The sequence below is a fragment of the Rosa chinensis genome, chromosome 3, assembly GCF_002994745.2.
Source record: "Rosa chinensis cultivar Old Blush chromosome 3, RchiOBHm-V2, whole genome shotgun sequence".
NCBI lineage: Eukaryota > Viridiplantae > Streptophyta > Magnoliopsida > Rosales > Rosaceae > Rosa > Rosa chinensis.
The window spans coordinates 26,206,328-26,222,682 of NC_037090.1; the positions used below are offsets into that span (position 1 = coordinate 26,206,328).

Here is a 16,355-nt window from a genome sequence, read left to right on the forward strand (position 1 = left end):
TCAAAAGTAGGGATTCTTTTTTTTCCCTGAAGTGAAGGGATTACGGTTTCCAAACATTTTAAATGATAGAGCGATCTGCTTTTTTTCTCTTTTTTTTTAGGTTCTAGCAATTAATTTTTTTTTTTTTAAATTTCAGTCAGTATAAGGTCTGATGTATATAGTTTTATTAGAAATCGAAAATACGAGAATCCGATGTTAAAAAACTTATGACATCAGTTTTTCATTAACCTGATATCTATAAAGTGATGTCTATTAATATATTTGTACTAGTGCACAAAATTCCACTCATTGCCTCACAACATAAAGCAATTGTCAAAATTAGGGCATCACAACTCATTTCACACTCACTACAGATCCCAAAGCACAACTGTACTCACAATAAGAATTAAGTAAAATTAGTGATCCCTGCGTAGAAACTTAGTTCAGGAGATCACATTAAAACAAGGGGGTGAAATTTGCACACCCCTAATTACAAACCACACACCCTTTTATTTTTTAATAATATTTCAACTCAACATCTTCTTGCACTTCCTAAAATACCCTCAAAGTCAGTTTTTTTTTTTGGGTCCTCTCTCTGACCTGGTTCGTCGACCATTTATCCACTCTGATTGTCCTTCTTGGAATCTCCGTCGTCCTTTTGAGAAAGACAAAGCCAAGCTAACGAATATGAGTGAGCATCATCAGGTAGCCGGCGACACAAAGCCTCCTATTCACTCCCAAGACTACTCTCCTTAACCTAAGCTCGATCTAAACAACGTCTCTCCACCTCCCCACTCCGAAACCTGAACCTCCGTCTCCATCGCCTCAGAAAAGACCGAATCGCAGTCAGTCCCGTCAGGCGTCAGCTCCGTCCCGAAGTATACCTCTAGGCTCGGGCGCCACCGATCGCCGCAGACAACGCTGCCACCACCATGCCGCTGGAGTCCAACCCTTACGTCACCAATCCGGCTCCGCCTCCTTCTTTGTCCGTCAAGAGTTTGGTCGTGGTTTTGGAGGAGAGAGAGAGTTTGGTGAAGACCCAAAACGAAAAAAAGAAAAATCTTGACTTTAAGGGTATTTTAGGAAGTGTAAGAAAATGTGAGTTGAAATATTATTAAAAATATGAAAGGGTGTGTGGTTTGTAAATAGGGGTGTGCAAATTTCACCCCCCTAAAACAATCACTAAAAATTATAGTAATCCCTGCATAGAGTTTAGTTCAGGGAATTACATTAAAACATTCAATAAAAATCATAGTAATCCCTGCATAACGTTTAGTTCAGGGAATTACATTAAAACCAATCAATTCAGAAAATAGTAATCCCTACATATAATTTGGTTAAGGATATTACCAAGAAAACAACAATTTAATAATAGAAATAAATAGAAACAATACTAAAAACATCCATTAATAACGTCAATCACCACAATATCAATCACTCACAACAACTCACATCATTTACACAAAATCATCACACAGATCATTACACAGATCATTTACACAAAATCATCACACAGATCACCACACAGGTCACCACACAGGTTATCACATAATATTGATTCCTCATCTCCAACAGCCTCAAGACAGTAGCGAAACCAATTCCAAAATAATATGTTCTCATCTCAAAACTATCATCAAAATCGTACACATTTCAATCAACGCTCAAACCGACAAAAACTTCTTTTCTTTCAAATTCCATTTATTTTCCTCAACATCACATTGCACAACAAAAGTGAACAACACGCCCAATTCCACCAAGATATATATTTTTCACATAAATACACACACACACAGAGTCATCCACTTAGGGATGCCACTAATACCAATTATAGTTTTACAAATTATACATCTCAAAAATCATTTTATAACAAAACATTGTTTAACATACCCATGAACCGTTGTCGATCAAGTTCATATATTTTAAAACAAATAATTTGTTTAAATATGATTTTTCATGCTAACAATTAAATCTACTAATTAAAACATAACTAATTTATCAACAGAAACACCGTGAGATTTACTCACTTCTATATCCCGTTGCGTCTTCATACACCATACGAGATCCACAAGCGCAAGAACTTTGTCAAATACCTAATAAGATACGACCTCGATTTAGTACACGAAACACTAAAACAATTAATTCCTGAAACTCCCAAATTAAACCAAAAATTCAAAAGTAATGCCAATCGAGGCGAAACTTCATCCGAGACCACCCAAAGTCTCCGGAACACTTCTACTATCAATATATCACAACTACAAGTCGATCGGACTGCCAAATCCTCACAGATCGAAAACCGATCGACTAAAACGTTAAAATTCATAACTTGCTCATACGATTTCCAAAAATTACAAACTATATATCTAAATGCTCGTATGGAAGAGTAGACCACAATGAGGGACATAAATTATCCCTAAGGTGGCCGAAAGCCGTCGGAAAACACCACCACAATGGCGGCGCCGCTGCAGGCCCAAAGTCGGAATTTGGCCAAACTTCCTAAACAAAAGATCTTCATCTCAAACAGAATTACAACTTTCCCAACTACATCAAAGTCAAATTATAAGCCAATTGATCGAATTTTACCTTAGAACAACTTGGGGCCAATTAAAACCCTAGATCTTCAAAGCTTTGATCCGTTCTCCACAAATGAAATCGTTGCAAGCTACCTTGGGAAAATCTTTCCCTAGCCTCTGGGCAACAAAACCCCTCAAGAAACTCCGGCAATGGTGGCCGGAGGAGGGAGAACCAAAAAGACGATTTTGTCCCCGTTGCGGCTTCTTCTCGGCCTTGCAGGGCCCACCACAGCTTGTCCCACGCTCGATGGTTACCACAGACCTCTAGAGGAGAACAAGGCGAGCAAAACCCACTTTGAATCGCTTCCTATGGTGGCCGGAGGAGGAAGAACGAAGCCGGCAAAGGGAGGAGGCCGACGTGGGCTCGGGGAGAGAGAGAGAGAGAGAGAGAAACCGAGTTTCCCAAAATGGAAATCTGGCATTCTGGCTACTTTTTGCAATTTTCAGAAATTTTCGTCGGAATGCGATAACTTCTTCATACAAAATTCGATTTTCGCGTTCCGCATATGCACGAACTTGTATCGACGTGCTCTATGACTTTCGTGAAGGAAGTTTTCACAGAATCTAAATGTACAAAAGTCAACTCTTGAGACAAAGTATTCAGAGAGAATAATTGTTCAAAATACTTTCTGCTCCACCCTCAAACCACGAAATAGCTCAAACGAACACTTTATTAATTCCCAGAAACCATTAGAAATTAATAACAAATTTCCGGGGTCTTACATTAGTAGTATAGTTTCAATTATAGAAGGCAATAAACTTGAAAGTAAAGATAAATAAAGCACTCAAATTTTCCAATGTTGTGACCTGTTGGTAAGTTATAATTCCAACATTGTAAAGGTTATGAGTTTGATTCTCATAGACATATGTAAGGGTGGGGTGGGCAAATGGTTTTTTTTTTTTTAAATAAAAAAAAAAATCCATTAATAGTAACATGTAGATAACTCATCCATATTCTTGATAAAAGATGACAGTATCATTGTACGGAAGCGGCGAAAAAATATGAAGTATCAAAAATATAAAAATAATCAGAAAATTCACAACACAAAAGAATTTTACGTGGTTCACCCAAAATCAAACGGGAAAACCTATAGAGACGGCGAGGAAGTTTCACTACCACTAATATGAAAAAAGATTACAAAATGTTTAACAATTAAACTTAAATCCCAATTACACCTGAATACACTCACAGACCAAAGAACCAAGAACATAGAATTGAACAAATATGTTCTTGCTCACTGATACAAAAGGTCCAAGAAACATGGTAAGCACTAACCAAAATAGAAGATTAGTCTTGCCTTCAAAACTACTAAAAGAAAAAAAAGAAGAAAAAAGAAAAGAAAAGAAGAGTGGTATCAAAATTATCGCAGCCCAACCCAGTCCATCCTTGACCAACCGGCCCACTTAAGAAACACTATAACAAAAGTCTCTAGGGTTTAACATCATCCCCTCACCTCTTTCTCTCTTCATCGCAAGCCGCTTCAGAGCGTTGTCGCAGCCGCAGCAGAGTCGCAATGGCACCAAAAGCGAGAGTTCCCCGAAAGACCCGAAACCCAGATCTGGTCCGTGGAGTGGGTAAGTACTCCAGGTCCAAGATGTACCACAAGCGCGGTCTCTGGGCCATCAAGGCCAAAAATGGCGGTGCCTTCCCACGTCACGACGCCAAGCCGGCGGCTGAGGCTCCGTTGGTGAAGCCCCCGAAGTTCTACCCTGCTGAGGACGTCAAGAAGCCCCTCGTCAACAAGCACAAGCCCAAGCCCACCAAGCTCAGGTGCGTAACTTTCCCCTGGTTTTAGATTTTTCAAGTAGAGAATGTGTTTGTTCTGTGTTTCATGTTTGTGTTTGGGTTTGGTATTTGTGTGTAGGGCGAGTATTACACCCGGGACTGTGTTGATTATACTGGCTGGAAGGTTTAAGGGGAAGAGAGTTGTTTTCCTTAAGCAGCTTTCATCTGGGTTGCTTCTTGTTACTGGTGAGATTCGGTTTCTCTTAGAAAAGTATTAATCGAACGTTAAAGTCTTTTGTGTTCTGTGTGTTAATGTGAAGATTATGACCTCCTATGCACACTGCTATTGTTTTTAGGGTGGTTGGTTAGTTGAGTAGTAGTTATTTATTGGGGTAATAGGCACTCTGAGCTAGTTGCTGTTTAGTTGTGTAAAGATTGAAAATGTATAGAAAGGACTGTATTTCTGGGGAAAAGCGATTAGCGTAGTGAGAACTGAATGCATCAATCTTCTAAAGTATCACCATGTCTTACATACATTGTTACTTTATCTAAGTTATCCGGATGAATTTCTGGTTGGGATTATGTTCTTACGTCTACATAAAATGTATGATGAAGTAAAATTCTTGGGTTATTTTTGTAGACAGAGGTTTGGAAGTGGTTTAGGCAATGATTTTATGATTGTTTGACTTGTCTCCCTTCTGCTCCTTACAATGAACTTGTTCAAGTGTATATCTAACTTGAGTGCTATTGCAGGGCCATTCAAGATTAATGGTGTTCCTTTGAGACGTGTGAATCAGTCCTACGTGATTGGCACTTCCACCAAGGTCGATATTTCTGGGGTTAATGTTGAAAAATTTGATGACAAGTATTTCGGAAAGGCCGTGGAAAAGAAGAAGAAGAAGGGGGAGGGAGAGTTTTTTGAGGCAGAGAAAGAGGTTAGCCTTATCAACTCGTCATTTACAATTTCCTGATGAAGTTTACAATTCTCCTGTGTTACTTCTACTATTCCATGGATTTAAAATTGTAAAATTTAGGTGTCGTCATTGCCTTTTTTTGGTTATGTAAATAGGCTTTTTTCAAGATACATGTATATCCTGGGTTGAGATTCTAATAGTAAATCCGTTTGTACAGATGTTCTGTAATTGTTAGGTTTCTTTATGGTTGTGTCCTCATGCTATTGACACTCAATTTCTGTAATTGGTTTCCAACGCCAGTTTCATCCGGTTTTCATTTTTGTAGAGACATGATACACCCATCTGTTTTGCAACAGCCATATTTTGTTCAAGTTTGCTATTGGAAAGTCATAAATACTTTACCAGCTTATTTCAATTTTCTTTCCATTATTAATATTTTCCCAACAACAAATTGCAGGACAAGAAAGAGTTCCCACAAGAGAGGAAAGATGATCAGAAGAGTGTGGATGCTTCGTTGATAAAGGCCATTGAGGCTGTCCCAGACTTGAAGACATACTTAGCTGCAAGATTCTCTCTTAGGTCTGGCATGAAGCCTCATGAGCTTGTCTTTTAGACAGTCAGCTCTTTTCTTACTTAGGATACTTGTTCCCGTTCTTGTTTGTTTCTTTACTATGATTGTATGTTCTGTTCACATTGAGATCCGAGATTTTGTACTGATCGGCATTGCCTTGCAAGGGATATTATGATTTTCATTATTTTCTGGTCATCGGTTTGCATTGTTTGGTTGCTCTCCATTCCTTGTGTGTTTTTTTTTTTTTTTTTTTTAAATTTATTTATTAATACTGCGTTATTGTAGAGTAGTGATGGTACATTTTCAAAACCCTTTCCCATATTTTTGTTGTTGAGATCTTGATATCAAACAGACCTGGAAAGTTTCAACATAGTACAACCAAATACAGCTCTTATTCTTATTTTGCTTCAGGAAATTGAATTTCTAAACGGAATGCAAATCTGAATGTAAAAAATACAAGGAATCCGTACTGCTTGAACAGATAGCAACTAATTTTCTATCTGCCTCTCGTTTCTCAGAGCATGCTATCAGCACGAGATGGCAGTCTTCTGAAGAAATTGCTGGGCACTGAAGGTAGCTTGCTTCGGAATCTAGGGTGGCGTAGCCAAACTATGCCGGAAATCAGAGCAATCATCTTGAAGGGTGTCACATAGAGCACTACAGCGATAATAAGGCACAAAAATACGAACAAGCTGCTTGCTCTTGGGTCTCTCCAACCGAGCACTGCCTGGAACCTCTCCCCCTGAGTTGCAATGTCTCCAACCACCGTTTGAATTCTTCCTGCAACACTTCGTAGTCTATCATACCTCATTCGCACCACGTCTTGGGCCTTCGATGTAGGGAAGGTGTCAAACTCTTCATCCATTTCATCTGGGTGAACAGCTTCTGCCCATGAAAGTTTAGTATCCATACTAGGTGGAACTCTCGGGCGGAAACGGAAATTCCATATTCCGATGAGAAACATGTAAAGGAAGATCGTAGGGAGGATCAATTCTGGGTAGCAGATCAGGAGGACAAACAGAACATGAACTAGAACTGTAGTGATTGGGTTTTTCCAGTGACGAACTTCGCCAAGCCACCTGCTCATGGAGATTAGGCCAGAGAAGAGCGAAACAATTCTGAAAAAGTTGGCTTTGCTTCTTCTCATGCTCCACATGTGGGAATCTACATCAAGCATGTACTCCACCACCTCTTTTCTTAGTGGTGGCTCAGCTCTGCCAAGTCTCGCAGCTACAATGTTCATTGCCTGATATCTCAGACTATCTAACTGGTTTACAGTGAATGGATGCAGGTAATGCATTTTGGGAAGCAAGGGATGGCCGTAGAGGTAGATTATATTTGCTAAAGAGAGACAGGTAAACCTTACTGCTAGTTGTAGTTCCCCCATCTTTTTCAATCCAGATGGGTGAAGAACAAGAAGTGGATAGGAGTTGGTGTAAATCCTATCCATTTCAAGAGTTGATAACCGGATTCTTACCTTGCCAATTCTTGAGTCATTTTTAGCTCCACTGCCAGAAGTTGGTTTCTCATTTCCACCCAGGTGGCAGTTGTCGAAAACTCCTAGTGTGATCACGGTGCAAGGGTCATAGACCTCCCATGTGTATTGCTCATTCCATTTCGGACTGAAGCTTTCGATGATTGTTCTGGTCCTCACCCATTTCTGCCCATACTTGGCTACACAGTAAGCATCAGTTGTTGATTTACCATCCTTGGTCTTCATTGGAAGAAGCCCTTGAGCACTTAAGATCCCCACTTCAAGAATCCCAATTGGCTGCTTCCATAGCTGCCTAGCAGTAGGCCTCACATCACTTATGTACAAGGTTGATTCATCTAGAACATGGTAAGCACCCTCAAGGCAGACTCTTAGATGGACTCTGGTTGAGAACTTGTGCTCATGCCTCTTGTCTCCCTCCAATGCACCAAAACCAAATCTTTCGAGGGTGAACCAGCGAGAATGGACTGGCCTGTGATCCAAGCGCCTTTCGAACATGGTCAGTGGAAGGCTTATTTTCCCCACTTGTTCATCTTTTGCAGAGCTTATTTTGTTTTCAACCGTAAGTACAAGCAGTTCTTCGAAAGGCTCTGCTGCTACGAAGATCAAGTCTTCATTCCACATTGGATTGGGGGTTTTAGTTGGACATAACTTTGTCTTGAGTGTCTGATTTCCAACATGAACCTTCACAAAAGCTTGTGGTGTTTGGCTTTTGTCATGCGGCTCCACATCTTGAGCTTCAATTACATTGACTCTGAGATACCAAAGTTTTGGTGAAACATAAACTTTGGACCGAATGCTGAAAACTCCTTCTCCATGAACTGAAGCAGCATCCGAGTGCCAAGCTTCTGGGAAAGCTTCATCAGCCTGTGTTCCCATCCAAACTGCAAGCATAACCTCTCCTCTAACCTTACTATCGCTTGTCCGGTGTTCTAATCTATACCACTGAGGAGCCAAAGGGCTATCCGGTGGAACTCTAGTTGGCACTTCATGCATGTCAAACACCACTTTCCCTATATAGTCATCTCTTGCTACCATGTCTTTTTCTCTGACATATACTTCAAGTATGGAAGACTGAATCTTCTCTTTTGAGAATGCAAACACCTGATTCCATTCAGGGTTTGTTCTCTTCTCAAAGTGGTGTGTTTTTCCCTTGTAATTTCCGAGCTTCACTTCTACGTAAGGATCACAGCTTCCTGTTAAAGGATTTGTTGGAAGATTTTTGGCTTTAACAACTCTAACATAGAGATAGAACATCTGCTCAACAAGGTCGTAAGTGCTTGTAGCTCTTTCGCTGCTTATCCACCCTCCTCCACCGCGAACTCCTCCATGTGGCCATCGTTCCCCAAGCTGGGGTTTTGTGTCCTTTAGTTTGTAGTCCTCCTGGGGATTAGGGCCAGCTTGTGATTTCATTGCTGCAAGTGTGGATGCTTCTCTTCTGGAAGATTTCAGGTCTTCTGTAACCTCTTGAGCCTGCCTAGTGGGAATGGCACCAAAAACTTTCGAACGATGGGAAGTTCCAGCGTGAAAATAATGAGAGTACTGATGCTTAAAGTATCTTTCACTGCTGCAGCAGAAGAGTACCTGAAAAACAAATTTCGTACTATCAGTAACAAGATATGCGCAGAAGATGGACTACATAGCAAATATAGATCTTGAGATTCCTCTCACCTTTTAACACACAAGAACAGCTTCAATGCTAGTAGGGGTTTTCAATAATCTTTGCTTCTTCGCTTCTTATGTTCCAAAGCCAAAGGATTCTTGTTTAGCAAGAAATTTGCAACCGTGTACTTGAACTTTTCTGGCTTTGTTGATAGCCTTACGTTGTGAATATGAGGCACTTTGGTGCTTTGGGTAGAAAGGAGGTTCTGGTTCCTAAAGGTACATGAACAGTATTCAGAGTATGAGTTCTGCTATTCTGGTTTCAAGACTACAGTCCAAAGCTAGATAAGACTATCATTGTTATTTCTTAGGCTTAAAATTTTGGGAATCTATACCACCACTACCAGCTTGACAATGCCTTTTTCACTTTTTGGTTAGTGATTTAAGTTAAAAAGTAGTGCCTTATACTTGATGGGATAAAGAATGATCAAGGTTATGATTGAGAACAAGTAATTTGAAGGGAAGGGCGATAGTGAAGGTATTTTCTATGTGAAAGAAGGGGGAGAATTCAATGCACCGCCGTGCACTTGCACCGACATAAATGGATGGTTGGATTATATTAAATACACTCTTAGGTTATTAATAAAAATATTAATTATAAATATTAAGGGTTGAGATCATCTTATAAGTGTTAGGTCATTTGCACCGTCGGTGCATAGAATAATTTCCAGTGAAAGAAATGGCACTAAAAAATCTGTGAAGAAAAGAAAGGGCTTAATTAGTTGTCAAAATTCCATATTTTTCTGGAAAAAGAGAGATGCCCCACTCGAAAGGACAAACCCAGTCTTTTAGACTTGAAAATCCTAGTGACTTGTGCAAGTTCACTTTCCCAGATTCTTTTTCAGCCTTAAATTTTCAAATTGTATACAAAATGAGCAGCTCAAAATTGCCCTCTATTATACATTCCTTGTGTTGGAGTTTACAGCACACCTCACCAGTGCATTCTTGTAATTTTGTTTGAAGTGCACAGTTCTCCTCCTTCTGCAGCAGAGCTAATAGAAAGCAAAGCAAAGCAAACCAGATAGAGATGATTAAAGAGCTAAAGCAGCTTGGGTAAGCTTAAAAGAAGTGCAAAAACATTACAGAAAGAAACCTCAAGGGCAGATGACCTTGCACACAAAGATGCTTTTGCCCATTATTCTTTTCCTTTATTCCCCATTGATAAATACAAATTCTCACTGAGAATGTTGCTTTTCTTCCCCTGATCAGAAATTTCAGGGATGCTTCTTTATACAAGTACGTAATCCTCCAAAGGAATCACAATTGTAGTTGATGTAATAACATATGTAATTTCTGATAGATCCCTTGGTCTGGTTTTTGCTGTATTTCAGTTTTTTTTTAAAAAAGAGAGAAGGGATGCTTCTTGATGGGCCAACAACTGCAAGATCATTTTGGTTCACCAGGCTAAAGTAAGGGTTTAAATCTCTATTGTTACAAAAAAGAAAAAGAAAATTTTCTTTTGCTTGCTTTGGAAACAGTAAAGAAACCGAGTTTCAACCAGCATAATGAAGGCATGATTGGCCCATCAAGAATCCTTCCTTGTTGTAAACATCTGTCATCTCATTAGTGTTTCAGTAACTTTATGTTAGAAAATTTTCAAAATTAAAATGAGGAAATTTTCCCACTTCCAATGGAACAATTTCATTTAGTTTAAAGTTGAAGAAAATGTTGTATTTATTTACTCAAGAGGCTGAATTGACTGACCAAACATTTAAATGTGTAATCTACAATCAATTAAAGACAACAATATCAACAAATGCAGGTGGCTAGTCAGAGGTGGGTTATTCTTCTATGATTGTAGAGTTCGAAGTTAACTTCTGATGCTGGATTTACAAGAAGACGGGGAGAGCATGGCCCTTCACTACCGGTGTGTGAATATTTGAATGTGAGGTGAATTTTGCTAACAAATAACTGTCATTAGAAATGAGCAGCACGTATAGTTATTAAAATGAAAACAAAACTAGACTAAAAAAGCTTCAATCCCTATTGGAGAACATCAACACCACTTCTAGAAAATCAAATTAATGCTCACGAAGGCATGCAATTGTAGTATAAGGCATCACTAGAATTTTGAGGGAGCTTACCAAGGTTAGTGACAATATAGACTCTACAATATTTATACACTTATTTTACATCTAATTGAGCTAAAATTACAATTTAATTGAACCAAATTTACTACAATCACCATAAAGTTACCACATTCGTTGTACACTAGCTACTTACATATAATTGAACAAAGTTAGCACATTGACAACAATTTATTCATAAACTTGTAAAAATGTTATAGGTAGAGTAATTACCTCTAATAGCTTAAAATTACAAAAACAATGACTCTCCTTACCATAATGATAACAAATTTGTTCTTATATTTGTAAATATGTGTATGACATACAAGTAGGTACCGTAGAATTTATCTATAGACTAGCAAATAGCAAGGGATTGACTAATTATGAAAGCTATTATATCTTGGCCGTCTTCCCACAAGGGCCTGCTGTAAGGACACACCTTCCTTCAGTGGAGGAGATGAAGCAAGCTGCTCAAAACTGACAACACTTTGATAGGCGTCATTTTGGCTTTCCTCGACTCCTCTTTGGCTCCATCATAGCGACCACCACAACTCGCCTGAGCCCTTAACCTCCTTATCAAATCCAGAACTGGCAGAATTAATTAATCTCCAGCATGTGGAGATATAAGTAGGGCATAACGAGACTCTACCTAGGTTACGAATCCACTTCTCTAACTAGGGCATAACCTGTTTATAGTAAACTTAATCCAGAACTTTTCCTAAACGTTTTAGCTTAATAATCTCAGCTAACTAACAATAACCAACAAACACAAAACCAAATATGACTTCATTGATTTGATCGAAAGTAAAAATGACTTCTGCATATGAATGGGTTCATATTTTGAGTCGGGACCTTTGAAATTCATGCAGTCATGCATTTCCAAAATCGAAATAAAACTTTGGTGAATAGAGATTTAGATAGGTCAACAATACACAACAAAGCGAGCATGACCATCAATTAAGATGAAGTTGATATATACCAGATTCAAATCATAGATAACCAATTGAAGTTTTGAAAGAGTTTAAAATTAATTCGAAATGCAGTTATAGAATATATACAACGTTCACTTACAACGTAGAATATATACAACGTTCAAACCTGAAAGTATTCTTCTCTTGGCATACAGATGGATCCAAAATCTGACGACATTTAGCAAAACTTTGGAAAAAAAATATATCTCGAAATGGTAGAGATGGTAAACTATATAGACAATAGTCGTTTATGCTAGTCAGTGCAATTCTGCAATGTATTGATTTCCAAGAGAGCCATGGACGCTGATCCATTAATCTGTAGAAGTTTTTTGAAGGTCTTCCGACCTCCACATCAAGAAGGGCATTTTAATTTGTTACTTTTTTTCCTGTTTCTTTATTTAACCACAATCTCAACTCACCATAAACCTGAAATGGGCCATGTTTTTTTTTTTTTTTGAAATATAAGTTGAATTCATTAGATCAACAGCCAACAGGCTAGAGTTTATCATAACTTACATAAGCAAAACTCGGCAAGAAAATTCGAACTAAACTATCTAAGCTAGAGCAGATTATTAAAATATCTGGGACGCTCACATTTAAGTGAGCCTATATAAGAATGAAAAAACCTCACCTCCTACAGAAAAGAAATCATTCAACTAGTCCCCACTTGCCAATCACGCTTGTGGTACAAGTAAGACACTAGAAACGTCATAGAAGACTCATAGAAGTTAATCCAATCTCACACAAGCTCAATACCCTAATACATTAGGGCCCCGATTGCCTTGACCCGAGCCTAAACCTTTAGGTCCAAGCCCAAATCAAGTCTTGCATAGCAAGAAGACTCCTCTGCCCCATCAGTCCAAGATTGAGCCCATGCTCAGAGACCCAGGCCCAAACCCAAGCCAACAAAAGAGGAGCCTCATGTTACTCCTTTGCCTCCGCCGCCGTCATATCCTCTGGCGGCAAGCCTGTTGACCACAGCTCTGGCGGCCGGCCGTTCCAACAGTGCATCAACATCATACCTATTGCCTCTCTGCACGCTGTCAACAGTTAAATTGGTAAATATGCTTGCAACCATATGATCAATTAAATTGGTAAATATGCGTACAATTAATTGAGATAGTATAGTTTGGTTGTTCGATCAACATGATAGAATTCACAAGTTCAAGTCTCACTTTTGAAATTGGTGGAATAAGAATTAAAAAAAGAAGAAGAAAAAATGTTTGTGCAAGTGTGAAAAATGTTACGAGATACAGATCTATATACTACCAACAAAAAATTTCAATGGGTGGTTTTAGTATTGGACCTCCAAATTTGATATTTGGACCTCTAATTTTTTTCAATTATTAATAGATTTTGTCAAGTCATATGAAAAGACAAATAAGGAGAAAGTTAGAAAAATGGAAAAAAAAAAAAAAAAACTCTTCTTACCTTCCCCAAATATAACATTCAATTAAATTATTATTATTTTTTATTAAAGGCAAATCTTGCCAAAAAAAAAAATGTTTTGCTCCTCCCTCTCTCTTCTCAGAGCGACCTTAGGGTTTCTCTTGGTGGTGAGTTCAGGCGGCAATGCAATCTCGATCAGCATAGGAGGGCCTCCCGTTCATTCTGGTCCAATTGAAGATGGTCGAGCGGGTGCGTTTCCTCACCGTCTTTTTTCGACTCTCGCAAGAGAGAACTCTCGACCATAATTGACTCTAGTTGGTGGTGGTCTTGTACCTTGGACTTAGAAGGGTGGTGACGCTCTTCTTTCTCCTCCCCTTCTGGGTGGTAGAGGTGGATTGTTTCGTCGGTGCCCCTCTGCTTCAAATCTTGATCGGATTCTTTTGTTGGGTGTGACACCTGGCTTTGGGTGGATCTAGAGACATGCTTCAATTGGTGATGTTGACGGTGGAGTGGCTGGTCATGGTGGCGCTATTGGTGGTAGAACTGGCGACGGAGGTAGCGGCGGATTCTCCAGGGACTGTGACGGCGCTGGGGTGAAGGAGAGCACAATGCCATTATGATTCAATTGGGCTTGGTGGGCTGGAGTGTCAACTAGGGTTTCTCAAGGCTGGGCTTATGGTTCTCCTAAGTGGGCTTCGGTCTTTTGGGCTTGTAGAATTTCTAGTTTTCAATTTTTTGTTTTAGCTTTGGGTCTCCATCCTTTTTCACGAAAGGAAGGTGGATCTACTTTTTTCTTTTTTTGAGTGGGGAAAGGAGAAATAAGTGGCTTCGTAGGTAGTTTATTGATTTTGGAGTTTACTTAGTTTCTTGTTTCTGTGCTTAATTCAAAAAGGTGGGTGTGCTAGGGGTGTGTTGAGTAGTACGCTTGTGTGAGAGGTGTGCTAGTGTAGTGTGCTCTATGTAATGCCTTCTTCTGACGGCCTTATGGGTAAGCCGTTATTGTACTGCTTGTTGAAATTTATAAAAGCGTGACCTTTTTCACCTCAAAAAAAAAAAAAAAATCCAAAATTTCCTTATATTGTCATATAGTTTTATAATTTACCTAAACAATTAAGTAAAAATAATAATTTCTATACACGGCCCACATTTAATACAAAAGTAAATTCAAAACAATATGATTTGAATTTCCTTAAACTATATTTATTGAATATTATGATATAGTTATTACTCGATCTTTCAACCCAAAACCCATGAAATCCTTCTTTTAGGAAATTCAAAGGAGTTCCAGGAACATATCAAGATCGAGAACCAACCCTCTGATTAATTTTGCTGGAGGGGAGATCTACTTATAGGAGAACAATATCATGTAATTTTGATTCATTCTTTTTCTCATAGTTGAATATAGAGATAAAAAGTAGAGTAACAGATTATTGTATCTCATGTTCAAGGGTGTTTTGGTAAAAATAAGGAGGTCCATTTAGCTTTTCAAGTATTCTAAAAAGTAAATTAGAGGTGTAGAAAATTTGGAGGTCCAACTAGAACCACCCAATTTCAATTTGTTTACTAAAAAAAAAATAATAATTCAATTTGTTATAATTAAATAACCAGACTTACTATACGTAGCCTCATTTCTTGAGTTATTGGACAACCATCTAAAAATGTGAAATCAGTTTTCACATGATTTTTTTGTTATAATTATGTCACGCCCCAGATTCGGTGTCAGTGGATTTTAAGCACCTGACTCCGAATTCGAGGTGTGAGTGTTACAAAGCAATGTAAATAAATTCTTCCTTCTAGGCTATTCATTCTAGGCTCGTCCAACCCACTTTGGTTTGTCAAAACCTAAGTAGTTCTCTGCAAAAGGTATTAGAGATGGATGGGTGAGGAAAACTACATGCTCAGTAAGTGGATCATGTAATATGCCAATAAAGGCATGTCATTTTACACATGCTAGAAAGTCGTATATCGTATACACATCAATGCACAACAATTCATCACATTGCATCATCCCTTCTTATTGATTATCCTGCAATTTAGTGACCACCACGGGCACCCTAATGACCTTCTCTAGCCCTATACCACCGTGTGACACATCCTTACCTCGGCATAACCAATCAAGAATTTCTCATGTTTAATGACTAGTCAAACAATGGATCCAGCACATAATACATATAAACTCCGCATATTTTGGAAATAGACATGTTTCACTTGAAAATAGAGAGATGTTTCATAAATAGCTAAAATCATGCTTTTCCACCATTTTTGTATAGTGAAGAAGAATATTTGAAATATATTACACAACCCACTCACCTCGATAATACGAATCGCCTTTTAGAATACCAATCGTAAACTAAGCCTCCTAAAACGAGCCTTTTAGAAATCACCTTTGGATCTAACTCAACCTTTATGGATAGAAAGAGGACATCAAGACAATCTGTAGCCTTTCGCAGATTCTAAATCGGAGTTATGGATCAAAAGTTATGATCTGTCGAAGTTTAGAGAAAGAAAGTAGAGAGAGAAGCTAGAGAGAGAAAGAAAGTAGAGAGAGAGAGAGAGAGAGAGAGAGAGAGAGAGAGAGAGAGAGAGAGAGAGAGAGAGAGTTTCTCTTGGCAAAATGGGATTATGTATCGGAGATGGGGGCTGGTCCCTATTTATAGGAAAGGGTGGTTCTAGTTAAACCTCCTAATTTACTCTTTGGACCTCCCATCCCAATTTTTTTCAACAAACTTCCTATTTTGTCCTTGTTTGTATTTTACTTTTTTATTTTTATTTTTATTCCTCCTACTATGATACATGCAATTCCTTTGAACATCAATTTTTTTTTTATCTTTGTCCGGTAAGGAACTATATACATAGAGAGGAGATGAAGGATTAATATATGACCACACTGCCAACTTTAAAGTCTAAACTCTATACATGGCATGAAGGGCTATCGACAGTTTCGTCAAAAGGAATAAATACATGCAAACAATAGAGTATTTAATTGAGAACTACAAGTGCAATTGTGTTGGAGTA

General features: G+C 38.5%; 2 protein-coding genes across 2 annotated transcripts; one reads left to right on the forward strand and one right to left on the reverse strand.

Annotated features, from left to right (window-relative positions):
• Positions 1-3,978: 3,978 nt before the first annotated feature.
• On the forward strand, positions 3,979-5,955 carry LOC112193367 (60S ribosomal protein L6-1). Its single transcript, XM_024333489.2, has 4 exons — positions 3,979-4,320; positions 4,415-4,521; positions 5,029-5,210; positions 5,647-5,955. The coding sequence occupies exons 1-4, from the start codon at positions 4,064-4,066 to the stop codon at positions 5,800-5,802; spliced, it is 702 nt and encodes a 233-aa protein (XP_024189257.1). The 5' UTR covers positions 3,979-4,063; the 3' UTR covers positions 5,803-5,955.
• Positions 5,956-6,096: 141 nt separating this feature from the next.
• Positions 6,097-9,245, reverse strand: LOC112193366 (FT-interacting protein 1). Its single transcript, XM_024333488.2, has 2 exons — positions 8,924-9,245; positions 6,097-8,836 (listed from the first exon to the last, which is right to left on the reverse strand). The coding sequence occupies exon 2, from the start codon at positions 8,663-8,665 to the stop codon at positions 6,275-6,277; it is 2,391 nt and encodes a 796-aa protein (XP_024189256.1). The 5' UTR covers positions 8,666-8,836; positions 8,924-9,245; the 3' UTR covers positions 6,097-6,274.
• Positions 9,246-16,355: the final 7,110 nt, after the last annotated feature.

Bases quoted from the DNA above. Each gene is read 5' to 3' on its own strand.
- LOC112193367 (XM_024333489.2), top strand. From the start codon at position 4,064: ATGGCACCAAAAGCGAGAGTTCCCCGAAAGACCCGAAACCCAGATCTG. The intron at 4,321-4,414 runs GTGCGTAACTTT...ATTTGTGTGTAG, and splicing joins CCCAAGCCCACCAAGCTCAG to GGCGAGTATTACACCCGGGA. The intron at 5,211-5,646 runs GTTAGCCTTATC...AACAAATTGCAG, and splicing joins TTTTTGAGGCAGAGAAAGAG to GACAAGAAAGAGTTCCCACA.
- LOC112193366 (XM_024333488.2), bottom strand. From the start codon at position 8,665: ATGAAATCACAAGCTGGCCCTAATCCCCAGGAGGACTACAAACTAAAG.